This window comes from Botryllus schlosseri, chromosome 2 (genome assembly GCF_051294905.1).
Source record: "Botryllus schlosseri isolate E-star chromosome 2, Bs_hap1, whole genome shotgun sequence".
Taxonomy (NCBI): Eukaryota; Metazoa; Chordata; class Ascidiacea; order Stolidobranchia; family Styelidae; genus Botryllus; species Botryllus schlosseri.
Window position 1 is genome coordinate 27,692,586 of NC_137237.1, and position 25,733 is coordinate 27,718,318.

Genomic DNA, 25,733 nt, shown 5'->3' on the forward strand with positions numbered 1-25,733 from the left:
GGGTTCTAGCCACTCCATATTGTATATTTCGACTAAATTGGGTGCACACCGTCCGTATAAGCTAAGACTACATGTCTTTCGAAAGTATTCTCACAATTATGACATGGCTATACTACGTTTGAAAAAAGCACACTTTTGTTCTTTTTAAAAAGGCATTTGTGTAAAACACTGTTTAAAACAGAGGTCTCAAACTCAAATGTGCTCGCGGGCCAGTTTTCCCGTTTTGACGACGCCGCGGGCCGCACCACTTAGAAGGGTATTCTATGTCTTTCCAAGTAGGCCTTATTTGACGGGAATGAATTGTCCTATTGAAAGTGAGCCGATCCAGCAGACTGACAGTAAACACACATCGTCAAAATGTGATTTGCTCTTGTATCAATTTAGGCCTGGCACGTAAAGAATCATCACATTTATAACTATTTGAATAGAATTGTTGTTGTACTTGATATATAATAATTATAAGATATAGACACCATATGGGCGGACAAATGTATGATGCCATCATAAAAGCTATCGGGTTATAATTTTGCAGCTACTATGAATATACTGAATTTAACAGATTGATAATAATAGAGACTGATCTGATGTCAAAACATTTTTAGGTTAAGCATTGTAATTCCAATCCAAGATTCGGTTGTACTTCTGATAGGCTATTAATCTCATGGCCAAATATCTTCAAATACAGGAGCAGAAAAAATATAAATATGATATAAATATATTAATGAATGTGTCTTAGTGATTGAAATGTCGGAACGCCGAACAGCCCATTGTCGTTACATCGTGGGAGCGTACCACTACGGTAACAGATTGCCCATAGTTGCCATAACTACTTGCTTGGTTAGCAAAATACCAAGCTGCGACCTTCTGATCCATTACTAACCCCTGATACGCGATAAGTTTGTTGCGTCCACGGTTCTAACAAATTCACGGCATTCCGAGTCACTCCGAGTCAACTTAAGTCATTTTCATTTTGCCATCGAGTTAGCCCGAGTCTGAGTAATTCTAAGAAAGGTCGCGTCCAATTCCAACTGACAAATTTCAGTCACGAATCGTCTTAGAGTCAAGTTTTGTCATCATGAATTGGAAATGTGGCGAAATAGTGAATCTTCCCCTGCCTGGTAGCGTTTGCAATGGATGTGATAGTGAAGTTTGACGAATAGTTTCAGGCTTTCGGAGCAATTTAAGAGGGAATTTTGACTTTATAACCTGACAAGATTTATGTGACACTTATACATTGTCAAATTATTAAAAATCTAAAATGTCGTCGCGGGCCGTACGAAATGCTCTGGCGGGCCGCATGCGGCCCGCGGGCCGGGTGTTTGAGACCTCTGGTTGAAACATGTTGCAAATAAGGCCTACTTGAAAATACTCTTTTTGCGACCCGTGGCGCCACCTAAAACTAGAAAATTGGTTCACTTGCACATAAGAGTTTGATACATTTAAAAATACAATTGTTCTCTCTCGAGGCATTCTGATAGCAATTTTCATAGTATCGACGTAGGCCCTCTATCTTCCGATCGACGGACCCGAATTCACGAATATGATGTTCAACGTTATCGTCTGTCTTAGTTACAGATACCATGAACAGCAACAGATTCATAATCGGTTGTTCGTGTATCAAGATAATGTGTCGCCATTGGTCTACATATTCAGTTTCTTCATCGAACTCCGCGTTTGACGGAGTACAAAACATATATAGCGTCATCATTTTTTACCCACTGATATTGTTTAAATTTACATCCAAACGACAGTGACCATTCCTTTGGCGTTCATTCGCGGGACCATCGATAAATCTATTGATACTTCATAGTTTATCAACTGTAATATATGCCCGCTGAAGTTGACTATACAGCTACCCACGATAACCGTCAACTTTCCATAACGTAATGGACTTACGGAAGTCTCATTGGATTTTTCATACAGCCTCCTCATCATAATATTTAGCCACACCATAATCGCATTCCTAGAATCAGATATATGTTGAGAATGTTATGACGGTGAGTGGTGTTGCTCTCAGGATAATCCGGCATATCAACGTTTGTTGATTTGGTTGCCTAAACCATTGTCTACGGCAGGGGTTCTCAACTTCCCTTGCATAACGGGCCGCATTTTAACAGCAAAATACGTCGCGGGTCGCAGAACATTATTTCCATGTATTTGTGGGCTACTATTAAATTTAGGCTAATGTAGCCTATTTGCGAGTCGTATACGGGCGTTTAGTACATTTTTCTGCATTCTAAAGCATTAATGGACAGTGTTCGTTAGTTTGCGGTTTTTGTTTTTGTTAGAATAATATTTTCCAGCGGCGCAAATATTTCCCGTCATTGAGAGTGCATTGCATTAGTGGCCAAGTCGATATATGCACCTTCAAACCCTTTCACCAGAGAACTGAACTCTCTGTTTCAATGCGCGAGCGAGGAAGTATATAATTACGGTAGCCTTTTCGTAACAGAGGTCATTGTCACTTTGAGCTCCAGGTGATATGAGAAGTCTGGCATTCGGGTCATTTCAGAACAAACCAATCAACCCTACTCCTTTCCTTCTATGGCTGGAGCCCTGCACCACTCGTCATACAGATAGGAGTCAGCGTTGTCAAATTGATGTTTTTCGATCGATCCTCCCCGCGTTTGCCCTGCCAGCATTTCCACTCTGATAAAAAGCACCCAGATAATTTGCTATGCAATGTCTGTGAAGTCAGTGGATTCGTCCGATGCTAGGCTAAAGTACTCTACGCAGCAGCGTATTTCAGAGCATGCGATGAAAGATCGACTGACATTGCGGTTACTCTTCTGGTTATGGTTTCATCAGACAACTGTAGCTTCAACATTTGTCAGGTGATGTTGTCCTTGCTGTTAAGTTCGGGAAGCAGCGAATATTCGCACAGTATGTTTAGGTTTTATTGAAATGACAACTTCTCTGACAAATTTCATGGATTTAGCGATATTCCAAGCAATTTTGAACCATGCGTCTGTAACATCGTCGACAATTTTAACAATGCCACGAAATATGGATTGGTGGGTTTGCACCTAGCTAGCAATGTTTTTTTCTAACATCAGGCGATACGTATAACTTCAGAAGAAAGTGTCTTAGTATAAATTTAAGCTTCTACGCTTCGTTACGACAACTGATCTTCGACAAATATGTCACATTGGTTTTCTATTTGTATCTGAGAAAGCAAATTGATTGTTCCACGCAGACTTACAAACCCAGTTCCAGCCGTCTAATTTCCCCTTCCTTGTTCTTGCATCTGTTCAAACCATTCGTGGTGAGTGAAACAGTCCTTAAAAGTGTACTCCACAACGGAATTGTCTTGAACCAGCGTCCAGCCGAATATCGATTCAAAACAATAACAATCTACACTCGAGCATATATCAAGAAACCAGAAAACATCAGAGAATCAGAAATCAAGCGAAACAGAGACTGTACGATAAGAGAGCTAAGTAGCGAAATTATAATTTAACAATATCGTGCCAGTAGAAATTGCGTCTACAATGAATGATGTTGCGTGCCGCAAAATAGCCGTCTGCGGGCCGCGGGTTGAGAATCCCTGGTCTACGGCGACGGCAGAATTGTTTACTAACCCGGTTTCACAATAGTATGCTGAGCTCTTACCTTTCTCTACATTGAATCAAATCTTCTCTGTAAATCGCAATCAGTTTCTTGTATATGTATGATTGCTCGCGGTTGATTATTCGAAGAACTGTGTTGTCTAGTATAGAAATGCAATCGGATTAGACCAGTGGCTCCTAAAGTGGGGGCCAGCGAATGGGGTGTTCGCAATGAAATGAGTGATTTAGGACGCTGACTATAAAGTGGGCGGTGCTGGGGCGCTGATAGCAAATGAGGGCTGTGCAGGTTCAATATGAAACGATTGATGAACGATTTTGAAACGATTGATGTATAAGGGGCAAAATACGTAGTAACACATGCAAAATCAATTCAGCCAAGGCAATTTATGGCGGATATAACAATCGGTCTTTTATCGATCAGCTCAACCGGAAAAGTTCATTGTTGCTTAACAATTTTGATCCTGACCATCAATGGACTTATTCAGCAATCGGCATAATCACAAGAAAGCGTGGTTCATTGTGTGTTTTGGGAACTGCGAAGAATTTGAACACTTATTGCTGCACAGCGTGGCATCGGGAAACTGGCTTGCGCCATTGTACACTCCATTTCAACTATCGTGAACTTTTCATACATTGCGAGAGGCGTTATCGCTTATACTTAACGGAGATATTCTCCAAATTTTACGAGTCCAACTTATACGGTCTTTGTGATGATGAAATCTGATCAAGGTGGCAATGACACTCTCCGGATTCAGTAATAATCACGTGATATATCAACGATATTTATCAATACGTGAACTTTTCCAACTCTCAACCTTGCCTGAGCTTGATGCCCGTCCCTTCCGCATATCAAATTTTGATGTATAAAATAATCCTTCCGAGAAACTGAACAAATAATAGGGTAATTTGATTTCAGGATATCTTCCGAGAGGGATCGACTGTCCTAGAACTGATGCATATTTATTTCTATTGTAAAGTAACAAGCACTTCAGGTTTCGTGTGGAGCTGTTAGTAAGCAGTCTCCATTCATCAGGTTGTCTAAAATAGACGATGCAGAAGAACCCTTCATATCATGTCAATAAACCAAATGAAAAACAGTTCAGAAACAGCTTTCTTCGATTCCCATAAAATGTGACAATCTGTGGCAGTCGTCGGGAATCTTTTTTGTCCGAAGAGCCATATTGCCCTTTTATTTTCCATTTGAACTCCAAAAGAGCCATACATGTCAATCAACAACTACGTCACAGTTGAAAAATCGTGACGTCATGTTACCACAAATTCGAAATCACTACATGGCATTTGTCGTTTTCACCGTATTTTGTTAGGGGAGGAAAGTGTGGTAGTACCTCACCTGTCTACTAGATTTTGTACATTTTTACCACCAAAATCACGTAACTTGCCTATTTATTGTTCAAAAATACACCACGAAAGAAGAGGTATGGTATAGGTGAGGCACGGCCGGGCGATGCCTTATTACCTGTGATAGCTCAATTCATCATAAATATCAAAGAATTTACAATAACTGATACTCATCGATTTAAATTGTCGCACTGATGTAGATTTGACTTCTAAATTAATAAAGTATTCAGCGATAACATAACATTGCGCCACCCGCCTACAGCGACTACAAATGTACGTTATCAATCAAGGACGTGGATAGCTATGGCGTTGTTTGTAATGTGAATTTCGAATTGTGAAAGTCACTTCCACAATAGTTTATTTCTCGCCATCCATCATGAAGACAATGTGTATTTGAAAACTGCATTGTAAAACAGGCGTCGTCATGTCTCCTAGCCTCTTAGATCAATCAAGATATCGTGGTGGGTGCATCAAATTTGCGAGTAATATTGTTCGTCAGCGCGACGGTAGCCTAAATTTTGTGATTTTGAAAATAGGGTCTGAGCCCCTACTCCCGAATACGCCACTGTATTAACCTCTAAAAGACATGTTTATACTGCCACAAGAATACTTATACTGGCCGTGTTAAAGATTTATAAACAAATTGTCGCAATATTGATAAATTAGGCACAAAAATGAAAAGTTCGCAAAGAGCCATATCTTATTCCCAAAAGAGCCATATATGGCTCGCGAGTCATAGGTTCCCGACCACTGATATATGGGAACTGGAGAAGACGAATTAGCATGATAACTACTCGTGGTGATTAATGATGATAAATTTTTTCAAGTTACCATGATAAGCACTTTTTCCATTGGAAAAGCATATATCCAGTTTCTTTTACTGTTTCAAGACTAGTTTAAAGGGCCACATATTCGGGTCATGTACCAGAGTGAACAATTTTCTTCTACATAATATACCAACAATACAATGTTTATTGTTTGCAAAATTTTACGTTTTACAGAAGAGCAGTGTGCTGTCAGATAATGTGTGACCGAATTACTCTACATGACAGATGTATAAAGATAGATAACGTGGAACTAAACTAGGTACATAGCTACTAATCACAATCTTTAAACCAGTGGTTCCCAACCTTTTATTCCCCGTGGCCCCCTTGCGCAGGCTTCTACCACCGGTGGCTCCCTGCTTACCGTGACGTCACGTAGGGCCATTCTTTCTTCACAAGCGTGACGAACCCCCCTTTGACACCAATCATCGCTGGAGCACCATCCGTACATCTTGACGTAGCCTAATACAACTATACCGGGATACCGGCATTACAGATTTCTCACGTACGGCATACCGCATGATTTTCATACTGGCATACCGCCCACCCCATACGGCAGAACAACACACAGGTACAGGCTCAAGTCACTAACATTGCCCAGCTGGGAACATCCACCGTAGGCCACCATTCGCAAACCCTGCCCAGGGCTGCAATGAATGTACCTTTGATGTAGTTCTTCGGGCATCACGTTCCGGGAAAGACTAGCCCTAGAACGGTGCGATCTGCGTTTTTTTCGTAGACCCGAGATATTTACTCGATATCGTCGAACCGTAAATTCATTACTCATATTGTTTAATATCGTACCAACCCCTTCCTCCCGACAGAGAGTGATAGAGAAACTACAACTAGCCTGCTGAGGAGGTACAACCGCTAACTAGGACCTCGTCTTCGTTATCTGCATGTCAGATTCAGCCATCTCTGATCCTCGACTTTACCACAATTGTGATCATATTTGAAACTTCACGCGCTATCGTAACAGTGACGTACGAAGCACCCACTGTGATGCAGTGGATCCGATCTTACGCAGCAGACTGCACGACACCGAAGAAATAGCACGAATTCAAAATAGTCAAATGAAAAAGTTGGTGAAAAATCTTTCGTTATCGTGGCCCCCCTGTAACTGTCTCGTGGCCCCCCAAGGGGGCCACGGGCCCCCGGTTGGGAACCACTGCTTTAAACGAAGGGGGGTATATAAATATGACAACTACTACCGACTAAAATTAGTTGCGTCCACATATAAATTTATGGGTCGAAAAGGGGTCCTGATCGAAGGAAAATAGAGTACCACCGGATTCAAGTTCAACAAAAACTCAGTTATTCTGTTCTACAACAAATCCGGTTTCATCTTTGTAGATGATCTCGATAACAATTTTTGATGTGCTGTTGTTGTACGCTGACCGCAATGTCACTAACGAATGCCTAAATTTGATTATTTTATGAAAATGTTGAAAATTCATACGGAAAGAATCTGATTTGATGGAGAAATTCTTAGCAGGGAATCGGATTCAGCAATTTTGAATTAGCCCAAGTCAATCATAAAAATTTTGGGAGTCGAAAATTCTTTTGAAATTTGTAGACCAGTGATATTCGTGAAATTTTATTCGCGCTAGGACGCAGTTAAACTCGAGTTGATATTCGATTTTAATATAGTAGTGTCCTATTGTAATCTGAGCCCCACTATGCAGATGCGAACTATATCGACAATCCTGATGGGATGTCAAGAAATCAGTATGCAACAAAGGAGACTAATAACATTTGGCTAACCCATAGATGCAGCAGAGCATTAATAAGTATTGACCTTGAATTTTCGAAGACTCCCCCTTTATCAACTCTACCGGTGAATCTAATCACATGGGATGAAAAGGATTAATATTTGATAGTAATATGTGAAACTACACTAATATTAATGACAAATTTCACTCATGAATATGCGAAATTTGTGCTTGGTGCAAAGTGGCCCGCGACCCGTTTTGAGTTGACTATCCCTGGCCTAATCCATCTTTGGACTCTATTATACTGTATACAATTCGATATTTCGGCAGCCTTTACTCACGAGACATTAAATGCTTACTATTATAACGGCCATCTTCGCAGAACACGACTGTGCAGTTAAAAGGGTCCTTCTTCGAAATCCGGGCGGTTTGATTCACGCATTGAATCCCGGAAAAGTCCGAGCATTCAAAAAGCGACGTCCAACTCGTATCGCTCTTATTGGCAAAGCTGAAAAACAAGTATAATGTGAATGAGTAAGAACTTCCGTAGTAGTACAGTGCACATTCTATTCATATTCGGCCATGCAAACCTGCAGTTGGCAATTCGCTACCATGCCGATGATAACTTTGAAATCTATGCATGTGAAATGAAGTAGCGAGGTAATTCCACGTATTCATGTCGGTTTTGACTACTCTTGCTAGTAACTTAAATTCGTTATGATTTGGCACAGCTTTTACTTACCTGCTTAGTGCTTGCACGCCTTTTGCAATCAAACCACTTCTTTTGTAAGATTTGATATTTAGCAAGTTTAAAGTGGTTCTATACCAATACCGAGAAAACCATTACCGAGAATGGACATTACCGAGAATGTCATTACCGAGAATGGACATTACCGAGAATGGACATTACCGAGAATGGTCATTACCGAGAATGTCATTACCGAGAATGGACATTGCCGAGAATGACCAATGTCAAGAATATAGCTTACTGGGACTGACGTTTTCGAGAAATTTATACCTGAGCATCGATACCGAATGTGGCGACGCCGTGATGCACAGACACGACCTGTGCATATGCATAACATGCCTGCATTGCATATATTACATTATCGGTAATGTCCATTCTCGGTGGTGTCCATTCTCGGTAATGTCCATTCTCTGTGGTGTCCGTTCTCGGTAATGTCCATTCTCGGTGGTGTCCATTCTCGGTAATGGCATTCTCGGTAATGGTTTTCTCGGTATTGACCGGACACCGTTTAAAGTAGTTTCCAGATCAGACCTGGACATTATGCGGCCGGCGACATGATTCTCCTCGACCCGCGAATGGATCATTGGAATTTAGATTGTTATATCTATTTGTTAGTGTTAATGCGCGGATAAAAACTGCTGTATAAACTGATCCAGAAATACATTTACTTTGAAGTCTAGTTTATTTATGTACCGTGATTACACTACGCATACGTCGTGTGAGTAATCCAGGCTCACAATAAAGCTAATTTTGCCGCAACAATTGAGGTTTCAAGTCACCATTTTCATATTCATGTTCAAATGTTGTTAGTTGCCAGGTCTATGCTTTTAACTGTTACGATATACCGTTCATAATCCTTATTCTTAAATATTACAATCAGTGCAAGGGATCAGCGGTCATCTTTCCTCAAACGAATGTAGGCCATGCAATCAAAGATGATATACTGAAGGCCCACATTTCAACAATATTTAGAGCATGGGTGGGTAAACTACGGCCCGCGGTTAGCATGCGGCCTTCAACACCATTTGTGCAGCCCGCAAAAGGCTTCAGAAGCAATGTTCCCTCTAAGCTGCGCACGTGCGCAAATGCGCAGTGCTGAAACGGTCTCTGCGCACAGAAAATCTACGCTGCGCACAAAAAATCAGAAATTATGTTTCTTTTATAGTTGTTGCGCACTGTTGTCCAATGGACCACGCAGGCGCGCAGATTCTTGAAAATTAAGATGGAACATTGTCAGGGCCAAATAGTATTATCACTAAAGTCTGAAATCGAGGTCTAAGTGCGCCCCACAAAGTTATCTATTGCGCTCCGTGAAGAAATAAGAATTCACAATCACGTGTGCCTCACGGAACATATTTATTTAGCATGGCCTCGTACGCGTGAGCGATACTGATATCATTTCAATAGTGCATTATTTTCTGGGAATGATGAAATAACATGGTTATGAACAATAATGGGGTAGCTTGAAGTTAATCTCCGAGAAACTAACGAATAGTCTTTTCCGCGTGGCATGGACATTGCGTAAGATTTACTCAGGACCGTAACTTTCGCACCCAAATCCCCCAAGTGGAGGGGCCGAGCTCGAAGGGAGTCCAAAATTATTTCGAGAATGAACATAAAATATGGTGTAATTTTTTTTTAAGTTTTCAGGAATTTTTTTTGCGCTACGCGCGTTTTACTGTTGTCAGATATCTGATTATTGGGTACCCTTTCCCAACAAAAATTACGCATTATTTATAGAAATGGGCAGTTGAGCGTCGGCCATTACCGCACCATGACGCGCCAAGACATATGAAGTTAAAGGCTATGTAACATGCGACTCCAAGAAGTGCGCCAGAAAGATCAGCAGCGAAAAATCCTTGGGCGAAAAAGACTGCCCCGGTGCTGACCGAAAACTTCGATATTTACAAATATATGTGTAATTGTCTATGTCCATGTCCATATGGGCCTAAATGGCTGGCGCCGAATGCTCCTGTCCTGACGATCCGAGTCCCACAACAAGACAAATGCCATATCGAGAGAACATTATTTTCCAGTTAAGAAATACCAATTTAAAATCGTGTACGTCTTTTACTTTAGTACGTTTTGTCGATTTCAACATCTTTTGACATAGCAGATAGGGGGTCACGAAATAGCATCATGTAACGAAGTCATTATATCAACGGGTACGCCCAAATATCTTTTATTATTATTTAGAGGGCATATCTATTCCAACACACCTCACTGGATCAGCTCTACCGGTAAATCTGTTTATGTGAGCTGGGAGAGGATAAAAATTGATAGCAATATATATATGCAATGTCCGATCATATTGGCCGATGCAATCATGAATTATACAAATTTTTCGCGGTTCGCGCGTTTAGGGGCGCTGCTACTAAATGGGCACCCAATGTAGATGATAAGTACCGGAAAATCCTAGAGCCCTGGGGAGTCTGGGGGGCAAAACCCCCAGTAGTTAGTTTTATCACCCTATTGGTTGCGCACTATTGTCCGAAAGTTGGTGTGTTTGCGCAGACTCTTGAAAAATTAGAGGGAACATTGTTCAGAAGTATTAAAAATAATAATTAAATGCGTAACCTACTACAAATCTAATCACTGCAGGACGCCATTAAACCTTATAAGATATATCACCAATTATCACGATAATTATATATGAGAGAGAGAGAGAGAATAAATTTATTCGTCAACTATGAAATGTAGTGTAGGCAATGTCCACAAACATTCACGTCCAATAGTACACATTTGTTTTTCAAATATTTTGCTAACTATATTAGACTGGGAGTCCCGATATGACCGGAGTCTTCTAGGCCGTAGTCACCCAAGCATATTTGGCAGTATTAGTAATAATATGGATCAATTTCTTCTCTCAGTCGAGTAACACAGCAAAGAGTAACGAAATAAACAAAAGTAAATAGACAGCAACACCAATGAAAGACGGTGTTCACTGTAAACAGTGTGGTCACAAAAATAACAATTTCACCCATGAACACAGTGGTAATATTATTGTAACATACAAAATGAAACAAAACAACAGTAAAAACAACATGACCAAGGTCATGAGATATGTTATTCTGAATACTTGGATAAGATAAATTTGCAATAGTGAGCTTTAAACTTATGATAAGGAAGAGTACGGTCGATAATTGGTTCGTTGTTCCAAAATCTCACACCTATATGAATTAGGGAATTTCTTGACAGTCTTGATGATTTCAATTTAACAAATAGGGACTCATTCTATGAGAATCTCGTGTTGTAATGGTGAATTGAATTGGGGCATTGAAAGACGCTGTCTGAATAGTCAGGTAATGTTCTTTCAATATATTGTTATATGATTTTTACAATTTCAAATTCATACAAATCCGAGACCTTGAGAATGCCCTATTTATTAAATTCAGGACAAACACTGCTACGTGCAGGTGTATTGGATATAATCCTAATGGCTTTGTTTGGTAATACCTGGAGCTTGTTGATGTGGTACTTGTGAGATGGCAGTATGGACGAGCGCAGGATAAACAGGTTGGAGAAGTGATATTCGAGCTAGCCTCTTCAGGCGATAGAGTGCAGCAATGCCACGAGATATTTTGCTTGCTATGTGGTTGATGTAATGGTCCCATACTAGATTATCATCAATAATAATACCTAGATACTTGACATTTGACTAGTTTTAATCAAAGAGTCCTTCAGTTCGAATCCTGCAATCACATTGTTAAGAGATCCTTCAGTGTCGAATACTAGATTTTTGGTTTTGAGAGGATTGATGTAATTTATTTGAAGATACCCAATTGCTAATGGAGGCTCGCTCAGAGTTAGTATTGGTAATAGCAGATGCATAGTCAAATCCAGATGTGACAATGCTAGTATCATCTGCAAAGAGTGTGATATTTCCTGGGGAGGAGTAGACAATATCATTTTTAAATATGATTAATAATAGTGGCCCTAACACAGAGCCTTGTTGAACACATGTAGTACTGGTAGTTCAAATGACTTGATTGAGTTCATTTCAACAAATTGTTATCGATTTCTCATGTAGGAACTGAAAAGTGTTTTTTTCAATTCTACGGACTCCGTATAGGGATGGTGTGAACGTGAGGTTCACGTTCGTGTTCTGTGTGTGAACCTCTGAAATTTAGAGGTTCACGTTCACAAACGAACCTTAGTAGGTTCTGCACTGTGAACCTTTTTCATATATTATAATTTTCACTTCATTATAACATATTTGGTTGAAATATATTGCGTTTCAACTGCGGGTCACTATATGCATGGCGCTGGCAGCATAAAAATGAACACTAAACGAGCATGCACCTTTGACAATCTCAAAAAAATTAGTTGCTTTATACAAACGTATGTCTGAATAGTCAATGACGCTGCGAGCTTGACCCGCTCCCGCAATCACACAACATCAGTACAGAAATAAACTACATGTAGGTAGGTAGTCCGCGACGGATGCTTATTCAACCAATCAATGAAATTGATATCATTGTGTATAAGAAATCTAGCAGGCGTACTGCGTCAATCTTGAATTCATATGTTTATTGTATGTTTATTGTATTGTATTGACTACGGTTGTATAACTTGTTAACGGGGTGATATCGGTAGCAAGTAGAGAAACCCGCTTTACACTCTTGCTCAATAGCTCAGTATCAACAGGGCAATTCTCAGACGCCGAATAAGTTGTGCGGTCCTGCCTGGACCGTGAAGGCAGAAGCTTATATTCCCATGCAAACACTCGTCGAAATTGTCGGCAAAGCGACGGAGGATATTGATTTTATGGGAATATTATATCATTTGATTGCCCCAGTTGGTACATTTGACGACCTCTAAAACGTCAATATGTACTTCAGCATTGTGGCATTGTGTGGCACGAGTCGTCGCTAAGTATCGTGTTCAACAATATAGGCTCTCACTTCACTGAAATGCAGCGATGGAATTAGCAATATGATGTCACGTGACGTCATGAGGTTCACGTTCGTGTTCACACAGAACCTTTCAAAAAGGTTCGCGTTCACACGAACCCGAACCTTTCAGAGGTTCACACCATCCCTACTCCGTAATACTCAAGTTTTTTTTATTAAGATAGTATGATCAACGGTGTCAAACGCTTTTTTCAGACCGAGAAATACTCCACATCCAGTTTGCTTAGCGCACAATTAATGATATAGTATCGAGGTCATATGAATAACAGCTTAAGAGGTAGTATTATTCCGTCGAAATCCGAATTGGCATTGATTTAACAATTTTTCGTGGCATAAGAAATCATTTAGTCTTCGAAATAGCAGTTTTTCAAAGATAATTGCAAAGGGTGACATGATAGGTATTGGCCGGTAGTTCGAGATAATGTCTCTGTCACCATTTTTAATAAAGGAATTACTCTAGCTATTCTGAGATAATTTGAGAAGATTCCTTGACGTAAAGAGTGATTATAGAGAGTAACCAAACTATCACTGAGTTGCCTTCCAATTATTTAACAATATAATTTGGTAGCATATCATAACCTTGAGACTATTTGTTTTCTAGTGATGCATTCATTTTTGTTTTAAATGCAATCCTAGACGTACAACTAACTTGTTTCTCACCACACGTCGTACCAACTGAATTACGTATGTTACTTGAAAGTACCGGTGTTCATTGGTTATTCCTGTTAGCACTATACCGCAACACCAATGGACAGCAAGAAAGAAACTTTTAATGAGAGAATTAAAGCTCGTCAATACGAGGTATGACAGTACTCCCAACACTCTTCGCCTACTACCCGCAGTTTCAGAACCACTGGTCTAAGCTTTTGTCTCGGCCCGTCAACACATCTTATACTTTAAATTAGACCGCCAGGAAATATAAATGCCCACCCCTGTTCTAGAAGAATTTACCGAGTGATCACCATCCACTAAGTTGCTCTATAGCAGGGGTCACCAACCCGGTGCCCGCGGGCACCAGGTAGCCCGCGAGGACTAGATGAGTAGCCCGCGAGCCCGTTCTAAAAAAGGTGGAATAGCTGCATTTACTATTCGTCAGATTATTACCAGTGATCTTTTAAATATATAGATTGATTGATTCAGCTATTCTTGTTTCAAATACACTAACATGTAACTTACATAAATAAACACTTAAAAATATCCTCAATTACAATTAGTAATATATAGATGTATGTGATAGAATCACCGGCAGAAATTGAAGATACGCCGCATTGCCTATACAGGCGACATGACGAAATGGCATTCACGATCTTCTTGAAATGGCGGGGGGTTCCGTTATGATAGCTCGACGTCCAGGACAATGCCAAAGTAGTGAACAATATTACTATTCGGAGTTAGATGGCCGTGAAGTACTAGCAGATTTTGAATATCTGTATACCCATTACGTATTGCATCTTTTGACACAGCTTGTTTCTGTTACACTCAACGCAGTTTAGTATATCAGGTTTCTAACTTTATGTAATCGTTGCCGCTGTCCGATATAATGAAATCTTGTCATTTCTGGATGCTGAACAGTTAGAGATTGAAATTGTAACACTGCAAAATGACCCCCACCTCAGTCTGCAGCAAACGTTTGGTGCCTTGTTTACACGGTAAAGTACAGTGGTGTATGCGCAGCAGCTATGAAGGTTGCAAGCGTCTATGGTTCAACTTATCGTTGTGAATCAGCCTTTCCGGACATGAACTTCATCAAAAACAAACACAAAACACGCTTAATCAATGCACATCTGGAACACTCACTCAGAATTGCAGTGTCAAGTTACATACCAGAGTACAGCGCACTAGTTGATATCATACAATGTCAGGCTTCCCACTGACTGCTATAGAAACAGATAACATGATGTCCACTGTCCAGTCCTGCCCAGTGTTATGAATATCAAAGCAGAAATACAGTGTGGTACGGGTAAACGACGGGAGTAAATAGTAGCCCGCCGCTTCAATCGTTACGCAAAAGTAGCCCTCGGTTGCAAAAAGGTTGGTGACTCCTGCTCTATAGTGTATATCAGAGATCTCAAACACGCGGCGCGCGGGCCGCATGCGGCCCGAAATGAGCAATTTGTGCGGCCCGCCACGACATTTTGAAATTTCAAGTACTCAACAATTTATTCAAGTATAGGAATAAGAACTTACATTTCACCCTAAAACTACTATGAAAATCACTGACATCTCAACAAACTCAACAACACGATATCAAATCACTTTTAAAAGCTATACCATGTGGTAGAATATCAGCTTACGTCACATTTCTAGTTCATGACGATAAAACATGACCCGTTGCTGATTTGTGACTGAAAATTGTGATTTGGTTTGGTGCGACCTTCTCGTAAAATTACTCGATTTTGGATTAATTGTGTTGCTGTTTGTGGTATTCATTGACTTCATTGACTACTATGGTCATGGTCATTTACACCAGCCCGATATGTTTGATTTTCATTCCGTAACTGCCGACTTATAGCACGGCCCACGACTTTTTGTAAAACACCGCTAACACGGATGAGATGGCGAGGAGGAGCCTTGATAAACCTCCAACACCTATCGGAATTAGGAAGTCGACCTCGGTCGGACTCGAACCCGCAACCCATTGGTGTCGCAGCTGCGGATTATACCACCGTGCTATCTCACCACATGGATTGACTGGGTAATTGACTCGAGTTGAGTCGGGTCAAACTTGAAAATCAGAAAAGGACTTCAGACTCGGAACGGTGCCTTGTTAATCCTGCGGACGCAACAATCTATGAAACTGTCATGATAATAGTAATATATCAAAGGGTCGTATAGCTGGCGTTGAGTAGGGTATATAGCTATCTAATCAGGTCAGTATGGCAACCATTGGCATTCCATGACGTATAGTTGGTTACATGCTTGGTGCTGTTTGTTCTCTTTATTGATGTTATTATCGGTGGCGAGGTGGATAGTAGTACGCTCTACAGCTGTAACACCAATTATTCGCCGATTTGACATATCTATTCCAGGGTTCTTAACCAGGGTCTGTAGACCCTATCCTGGTACGAAGCACCACATCAGGGTGTGCGAGATGAATTGTGGAATGAGGCCTATGCTGTGGAATATGTTCTTGGCCAATTTAATTCAACTGGAAAATAGTCTTCGCGCTTCGCGCGATTTTATGTGCATCCGCTTTCTGATTTTAATAGGTACCACCAGAAATTGCGCTGAAAATGGACAGGGGCTGCAAGAAATCACATCGAAAGTCCAAGGGGTACGATTGCTAAAACGATTATGAAGCAATGCCATTGCTATGGGTCAATAATGATTATATTTAAGTTGTTATTGATATGTTCCAATAATAATTATAGGCAAAATCTAACGCTGATTTAATTTGAAATTGGCAATGATAATAACAATAGCCTATACTTATGACGACTTTATCAAGACCAGGATTAGGCTACACCGCTCAAATGTCTGATATCAGATCAATCTTCAGTAGATTGCAAAATATTCTACATCAAATTGTGGCACGTCAAAGGTCCACTAGTTACAATATTATAACCCGACAGTTTTACGATGTCATGATGCAAACTCTCATATGATGTCTATGACTCATTAATTAAAAAAGTTATGTCCGGCACAAAAACAATATTATTCAAATATTCGAAACTGTGATTTTTTTCGTGTTAAGCGTGAATAATGCAATCCTAAATTAAATTTCCACGAGGTTTGTGGAATGCATGTCTCCAAGGTCCCGTCAAATAAGGCCTACTTTGAAATTATACATTGAATATCCCTATTATTGATGCTGCGGCCCGCGGCGTCATCAAAAACTAGAAAATGGCCCGCGAGCACATTTGAGTTTGAGACCTCTGGTCTGTTATATAGCTGACTAGATTTGTCCGATGCATAACCCCGGATAACTTGACTTAACTTACGTATCGGAGAAAAATATTATATTGGTAATGAGCAATTACAATTATCAGCAGAAAATATTTGGTATCAACATGATTTTGAAAAGGGGTTTCTGATCCCCTAAACCCCATATCATGTCACTATTTTGACCACAGAAAGACTTGTCTCAGCAACAAAAATAATTTTGATTCCATCGGCTTTAAAAATTCATCAAAAACCTACGGAAATATTGGTAAATTAAATGCTAATTAGGTCCCAAATTAGAAACTTATAAAAGAGCCATATTTCATTGTCAAACCCATAGTCAGCCATATCGTGAGCCATAGGTTTCCGACCCCTGATCTACGCATTATCGAGTGCCTACAATGATTATTTTGATCACCACAACCAAGGCTCACTACACTTTGACTAAATTGTACATAATTCATGCGCTAGCGATGCTTCCTCTCTCAGGTGTGATCATGAGCAAGCTATAGAATACTGATTGTTTTTCTGCTCTCTTGCCCTAGTCAAAACCGACACGTTTCACACGTGAGTGAATCACCATATCGGGACGAAGATTATGGTATATATCACAGTTGATTATAAGACTGATCTTTGTTTGTTTGTAATCATAACAACAACTACCATGCCGTCAATTCTTCCATTTGTTCGCACGGAGTCACATTACAATTCGGTCACGACCCATTATCTCTAATGTCTAGTAAGAAATTTTCAGTAATAGGTTCCATATGGACTGTTATGCGCTAATATTTAAGTTATATCTAATTTGGTTCTCTCCATACAAGTAAAATACAGTCGTTCCCACAGGGCCTATCAAACGGAGCCTATTTCCTTTGACAGCAAAGAAATTTGAAGCGGCGCCGAAATCAACGCAACGTGGCGTCGACGATTATATCGTTCTATAGAGAGCGAAGTATCTGTCTTAGTAATATTCAATGATGATTAGTCCATTACCTATTGCTTCACCAATGACTTTGGATTACTTGATGCGTTAGTTGAGAATTACCACTGCTGCCGTAAATGACTTTCTTCCATGAACGATGTATACAAATGTCACAACCGCTCTCAAAATAGTATAATTCGAACCAAATCCTTGTCTAGTTCAGGGCTCTTGAAACCGGGTGTACGATACACCCTGGGGTAGAGGTGGGCAATTGTTTTTCCAGTCGGTGCAAACTAAAGGCAAAAAATAGGCTGGCAAAGGTTTAGACTAAATACCGTGTCGTATTTTATTTCTAAATGGACAATATGAATTACATTGTTAACGGAAGCTGTTAAGTCAGTGGTTGCCAACCTTTTTCGTCTAGTAGTGATGGCATGAGCAAATGTTTCTCCTCATCAAGACTGCGATCTCTTTATAAAGTGCCTGTCCTTACGAAGTAGCTTACCAAGAATGGAGAAACAACATTCAACGGCTGCAGTTGTTGGCTGACAACTCTAAAGTGGTGCGTACACTGCTGGTGACACACCGTGTTGCTTCTGACAATGTTGTCTACATCAGTGGTTCTCAACCGCCGGTCCGTGACGACTTTCCATCCGGTCCGCAAGGTATATTACAATTTTGGACCTTTATTTCAATATGCAATTGTTTACGGCTTGTCCATTGGTAAAATAAATCAGACATCTAATTTCAAAATCATTCAGAACTTCGTGAAGTGACATTAGGTCTGGAAACATGTTCGATTTGACTTGAAGTTCAGGCCGTGTCATTTGACAACATGCGAGCGACAAGTACGAGCTGACTCCCTGAACCGCGCAGTTTTCGCGATCATTCGTTTTCGATTCATTTATTTTGTTAAGCATCGTAGCTGCCGCACCCCAAAACCCCAATTGGAACAGGGCCGAGCTTGAAGGGGGGTCAAAATTATTTCGTGGATGAACATAAATTATAGAGCGTTTTTTGAGACTTTATCTAAATTTATTCATTTTTGCGCATGGCGGGGTTTAGTGTCACTAAATGTCCTGGGTATTGCGTGTTGTTGTTGCTGTTGTTCTTATTGTATTACATGTTGTTCGGCTATTATGGCCTTTCACACCAGATCTAAAGAGCCTGATAAATCTATTAGCGTCACAACTGTATGCCGGCGGGGATACCGAATTCCGCCACTGGTAGTGAAATCTGTGCATCTGATAATAGTTTTGTGATTTATAGAAATAGGCATTTTGGGTCAGCCATCACCGCGCCACGACGCACCAACACATGACGAATTTTTGCGCCAACATAAGGTGGTTATATGTTACACTGCATACTCCCAACACTAAGCAGAATCAATGTTTCCACGAGTACTGGTGAAAACATATTTTACCAACTGTGGGGTTTGGGAGCGTAGCCCCCCAGCAGTTTGGTTTATCCCCCTGTGAAGGGCCCAAGACCAACGTTTTTGGACGGGTAGGCTGATGATCGGCCCTGACTTTGTGGAGGGCCAGGTATAGCTGTTGTCAGGTATTTTCGTGCGGCGCATTGTATTCATAGTAGCCAGAGTAGCCTATATGTCTGGTGGTAGTGGGCAATTAGCAAAAACATAACCACAAGATCTCACTCTCTAGCAGTTTAGCACCATATACTTGAAAAATAACGGTTGCGTAACTCACGTTTTTAGTTGATTTTGATTTTTGAAAGTCGACCGGTCCGCCAAATATATTTTTGAAATTGTACCGGTCCGCAAGGTGAAAAAGGTTGAGAACCACTGGTCTATGATGATTCTCGAGGAAACCGCTGCGATAGCTCAGACATTTTGAATTGGTACTTCTTGCGATATTATTATTGATAGCGCAGTGCACATAATTGGAGTGGCGTAGCCAGGGGGTCTCGGGGTCGAATTTAAGAACGACTGTGTTAGATGGTGATATAGTAACCTCAAGCCCTGATTAGTATTTACAATTTCTTGTACGATGCAGCCGTTATTGTTTGTTATTGTGGTATTCATGGTGTTTGTCGACAACTATGGTCATTTACACCAGATCGATATTCTTCATTATTTTCCGTAACTGCCGACTTATAGCACGGCCCACCTCTAGGCTTTTTGTAAGACACCGCTTACGCGGATGAGGTAGCGAGGACGACGCAGCCGTGTTTATAATGGCTTCGATTAGGCCAGGGTCGGCCAACCTGCGGACGTACGGCCGCATGCAAAAAAAAAACAATAATAGCGTCGTGGTATACGCTCCACGGCTGTGACACCAGTGGGTTGCGGGTTCGAATCCGACCGAGGTCGACACCAGAATTTTCACGCCTACCTAAGTGTTGGAGGTTTTCCTAGAATTCTACGTGCCATCTCATCGGTGTAAGCGATGTTGCATAAAAGCCAAGTAGGACGTGCTAAAAGACCGGAGCCACAGAATAAAAATGAAGAAAATTGGCTTGATTCAAATAACCATTTTAGTCGACGAAGATCATGAATAGGCCTACCAAAAATTATAAACATTTGAAAATTAACGTGTGTTGGCTACCGCCAATATGCAATGTACGAATCGGTCACCAAATTCTTCGAAAGATTTTAATTCGACTTAAAAAATTACTTTACGATTAGCGCTATTCAGGGCGACTAGGATTTTCGTTTTTAATAAAATAGTTTGCCTGCAATCTGAGCCCCACCGTACTCACGAGGATTGCAGAGGAAAATGATCCGTCCCATAAATAAATAGGCGTGCCTAATTGGAATCATGTGTGGCTCAAGGTTTTCTCGGTACGTTTGGGCGATATTTGATATATTTTGACTATACCGACAACCCTGTAGCTAGACTGAAAATTCGGAGAAACACCTAAAAAAAATTTGGGAAGGGAGTGGGAGTCGGGGAGAGTCAAGAACAATGACCTGACGTCATGAATCTATTGATTGGAAAGTTGACGTGACACTGTATCAGTAAAAAGTTGCGGGTCATAAAAGGCACTTTTCGGTATGATTTCTACGACAGCTACTTCTATTTGTTTTCTTGAGTAGAATTTGATTTCAATATATGAGCATCATTAGCGACTTAAGCCAATTATGATCCCGCTTTGAACGTATAATTTTGTTGTATACAATATCGGGTAAAATGAATACTATTGGAATAATATTCCGGGCACTGAAAGGTGGAAAGAAGCTCTTTTTAGCTCAGAACACCATAGTGGGATTCGAACGTTATCGATAAGAGATTGTGGATACTATCATATACCAGCCGCGCTCCACTTGATCTTTCCATTCCGCTACGTTTCCGCGCCAATCAAGAAGATCATTTATCCATTCACTTCCATCATCTCCGATGTTATCGTACGATGATGCCGCTGTCAATTGCAGGATATGCACTGCAAATTAGGAAGAGATTTGCATTGGTTTCGACGGAATGGGAATTCCGCCCGCTGATTGATGAAAGTGGACGACGAGACGAAAGTATATGTGGGCACTGATTCATCTGCAAAGGTTTCATCGTCATGTGAACTGTAACTTATATGAATACGAATATGATATTGCCAGGTACACTGCATTGGAACAAATTTGGTGATTTGTCCATATCTCTTTTATAGGGCTTTTAAGGCAAAGCTGTGGGTCAGTCACAATTTCACAAAAATAACGTGCGTACTGGGCAACGTTGTGTTACATGTTTTGGATGATGTAGTGCTGGTTTCTAGTGATGACCATCGGTTGGATTTTGCACAATTTTGAGACAGTCGGATCGGATTCGGATGCTATTGCATATTTTGTTTCGGATTTTTTCTGATAGTTGTAACTTTGCTTCTGATATTTTTGGATAATTTTGACCAGACGTGACTCTTGATTTCAACTCAATTGAAAAAAGTCGTCAGCTCGACAACCAAAACGGATGGTGTATAGGCCTACCCTTTGTAATAGGAATCTAAAGCTGGTCCGTCCAGGGTCCAAGCAAATATAAATCAGCCAACGCAAGGCTTACCCTTTGTAAAGGCTACGCCCTAGATGTGTTTCTGTTCTGCTGTACATTCGGGATTCTTCGAAAAATGTATTCTATTCGGATTTTTCGGAATTTCGACGAGATTTTTCGGATTAGCATGGATATTTTGACGTGATTGTTCGGATTCGGAAGGATATATTTTCAGAGACTCGAGCTGTCGGGTGGACTTTGATTCTCAGAAATCAATATGCGCTCATCACTGGTGGTTTCAAGCAGACTTGGACAACTAGATAATTTTAATTGTCAAATTTCACTAAATTGGAGCAAAACGCCATTAATCTAATTTTAATCTAATTAATTTGTGAAATGTTCCTATGCTCATGATTATCACAAAATAAGTTATATTTTATTAAAGTTATTCAAATACAACAAGAAATACCATAGCTGAAAGACTATCTGAAACCTAAAAATTGATCTTATAGGGACGTCAAATGCCGTTTTCTGAGCGTCTCGGTCTTGGCGGTGTCTGGGCCATTGCATGTAAAGACAATATGCTTATTGATATCAGGTGACCCTTCAACGATGGAATTCTATTGCCATCGCCGAAGCCGTTTCAGCTAGTGTGGAATAGTGTTGTTGGGCACATGCGAATAGCCCATCTTATTTTGAAACAACAACAACGACAATACAATCTGAAACTGAAATCAATTTCAGCATTTCGCATTCTTCGCTTTATTTCGCACTCTTCCAAAATCATAAATCAGATCGCCGGCTGCGATTAAGGTGACCCGCAATATAGTACAAAACGAGCCCAGCTTGGATTACAGGCGTCAAACATTCTCACGGTTATGGAAATGCACTGTGATTTAATATGAACTGATTTTTACTGAATTTATTTCCCATTCACAATTTCATTCAATTTTCCAGTTTTTGTGAATTCAGTAACTCTAATTCTAATCTAATTTGAAAATAGTTGTGGAGCTCTTATTGTAACTATATTTTAATTTGAAAAAAAGCTGTGTAGCTCTAATTCTAACTTTAATCTAATTCGGAAAAGCTGAAAATTTTTCAGTTGTCCCAATGGTTTCAAGGTCAAGGTAAGAGGAAAACTTCCTGCGGTCGGGAAAATAGGTTTACGTTGACCTTCTCTCTAGTGTGCTGCAAACGCGTGGACAAAAGCAAATCTCAGTGCTCTCAGCCCCACTAAATCAGTCTCGAAATTTTGCTTTGCACAGTAGGTTTACATTGTGACGCAACAATAAAGCTTAGAATATTACGCCGCAGCTCAGGAGCAGATGGATTTCTCAGTTAGTTTAGTCTGGCACGTTTGCGTTCGAGTGGGCTAAGATGGGGTTGCCATACGTCCTTCCTTTTCAGGTTTTTGAATATGCCCTCCGAGGACGCCTGAAGGTCCATCTTTTTAGCAATCCATCCTCCTTCACATCTTCTACAGTTAACATAATGGACAGAGAGAGAGATTCGAGTGGAAATGGGCATAAATGACGCTAAATAGCAAAGACGAGCGAAAATTCGTGGTTCGATCGAAAGTGACGACCTTTTTTTAGTCAACTTTTTAGTCAACAGCAAAAATACTGAAATCGGCTGTTTCCAGTCTTGCTCAACTAACTTTTCTGATTTGGTAAAAGTGTCCTCCTTTTCCGATTCTAAAATTTGGTAACCCTAGCTAAGAGATGTGTCCAAAATAGGAAGATCAAAGTATCGAGATGCGGACTTTGCACATTAATGTCTTGAACTAAAGCCTATCGATATGGTGAATATTTTGCCGCACTTCACGAGATTTCCATAAGCAGTTTGCGGTTGTTCTAACTGGCAACGGGATATGATTCCCAGGCGGGCAGAGTCATTTATGGTACTGTATACAAATAACGTATATTTTGCATTTCATTTTAAATGCATTTTACTAGGTTCAGTTCTGATACAAGGAAAGGCCAGAACGCAGTCCTCGTTATTATAGTTGTGAATAGCTCCACCCATCACGTGGGAAAGTCATTCTATGTCACTGGACAATTGGTGTTCATTTGGTTTGTATTTTAAATATATTCCACTGCGTCAATAGCGAGATCTAATGCAAATTCTACCTCCGTAGTATTGTGATGGTTATCTCCGTCAATCACGTGTGGGACTGGGGTTCGGTACCCGACAGGGAGAGTCATTTCCGCACAATATGTATATTCCTATACGTTGTTGTTTTTGTTGTATTCAAGGTATTTGTCGACTACTATGGTCATTTACGGCAGGCCAATTTTCTTCATTATTATTCCGTAGCTGCCGACTTGTAGCACGGCTAAAATGTAGGCTTTTTATATGACACCGCTTACACGAATCAAATGATGAGAAGGAGCCTAGATAAACCCCCAACATTTAAGTAGGGATTCTGGAGTGTCGGACTCGAACCCGCAACCCAATGATGTTGGAGCTCTGGATTATACCACTACGCTATCTCGCCTCTATAATCGTATATGTACAATATTTTTGTGTTACCAATTCTTAATGAGGTAGTAAGCCTCGAAACTTCTAGTAGGCCTGTCAGCAACCCGAGTTTTGACAAGCCCTGGCCTGGCCTTCTTTACTTCTTTAAAATTCGCTAATACTTGTATCAATGCTATTATTCTTACCTTGCCCTTGAACGCGGAAATGAATTCCGCAAAAGAAGAGTAAGGCAGCCAGTGACGTCATCAGGACACTATCCTGCAACTTTCTGGTTATATCCGCGGCGATTCGGAACAGCAAAAATACAAGACTAGTAAGATCAGCGTTATGCACTTTCAATGCCGAGTTCTTAGAGTATAGTAGTTGAATGTTAACGAATTATAATGGACAACACTGGTCAACACAGTTTTTGTTGACTTTGATCAGGCAATTGATTATGACTAACTTTTGGGCGCTGAAATCAAAAATGACTTGCGTTTTTCTCTATCACGTCAAGTTTTTGGGTTAGGCACCCCCACATTGCCTCAAAACCCACATAATAGCATTACTTTTATTATTCTGTGTTTATTGTATAGAACGTTTCAACAACTACAACCAGTCGAAAGTAAATCATGAGACTTCAACTAAACATTTGCATTGCTTTATTGGGCTGATACTGATATTGCTTCTAAAGGACAAATAAAGTGCGAGTTTCAGGGTCCAAATTCACGCTAATAACCCATAATTCTGTAGGTTGTCTATAGTTTGATACTCGAGCAATAGTCAGCTAACATATATGAGCTCCAATCTACTCTGGTATCTTATCCCCATCATCTTCAGATGTTGGGGGACATTTTCTCCTTGGCCTTCTTTGACTATGTCAAGGTTTCCAGAGAAATTATTGAGATATTTTAGTTTTTTTTTAATGTCTGCTGTCCGACATAAACATATGGCAGATGCACACGTGTATCAGGGTTGCATGTGCTGTGCATCCTTATTGTCTGAAAATCCAAGAAAACACAATATTTCAAAGCTGACACATACGATCCAATAGTGCTCGTGATATTGCAACAACTCTATGTTTCTGTATTGTTCTCAATGTTTCTGTATTATTCACGAAGACTAACTGAGTGTGCAATTGTTACTGCACCTAAGACGTTGCCATTTTGGAGAATGCCACACTTTAGGATCCTTTTTGAGCTACCTATAAACATTTGTCATTCACTTGAGTTCTTAGTGGGAATTCCAAACTCCTCTAGTAATCCATGGTGACAGTATCATGCCAATAGCAGTATCACCGCAATACAAAAAGCTACCGAAAGTAGGCCGACGAAGAAAAGGCTGATTCTCCTGATCGAAAGTGAGATACCTTCCCTACCTTGCCAAGTATTCTTTTCTCACTCTGTCAG

At 40.4% G+C, this 25,733-nt stretch overlaps 1 protein-coding gene across 2 annotated transcripts in view; it reads right to left on the reverse strand.

Annotated features, from left to right (window-relative positions):
* Nucleotides 1-24,672, reverse strand: part of LOC145457216 (uncharacterized) — a 53,376-nt gene extending 28,704 nt beyond the window's left edge. Inside the window, exons 1-4 of one of the 2 annotated variants that reach the window (XM_080335409.1) lie at nucleotides 24,531-24,672; nucleotides 21,202-21,331; nucleotides 7,824-7,972; nucleotides 3,613-3,709 (exon numbers count right to left, since the gene is read on the reverse strand). In XM_080335409.1, the coding sequence (XP_080191535.1) occupies nucleotides 3,613-3,709; nucleotides 7,824-7,972; nucleotides 21,202-21,331; nucleotides 24,531-24,591 (437 nt within the window). In that variant the 5' untranslated portion in view covers nucleotides 24,592-24,672. The remainder of the gene's footprint in view (nucleotides 1-3,612; nucleotides 3,710-7,823; nucleotides 7,973-21,201; nucleotides 21,332-24,530) is intronic. The other variant, XM_080335402.1, reaches the window with a different exon arrangement.
* Nucleotides 24,673-25,733: the final 1,061 nt, after the last annotated feature.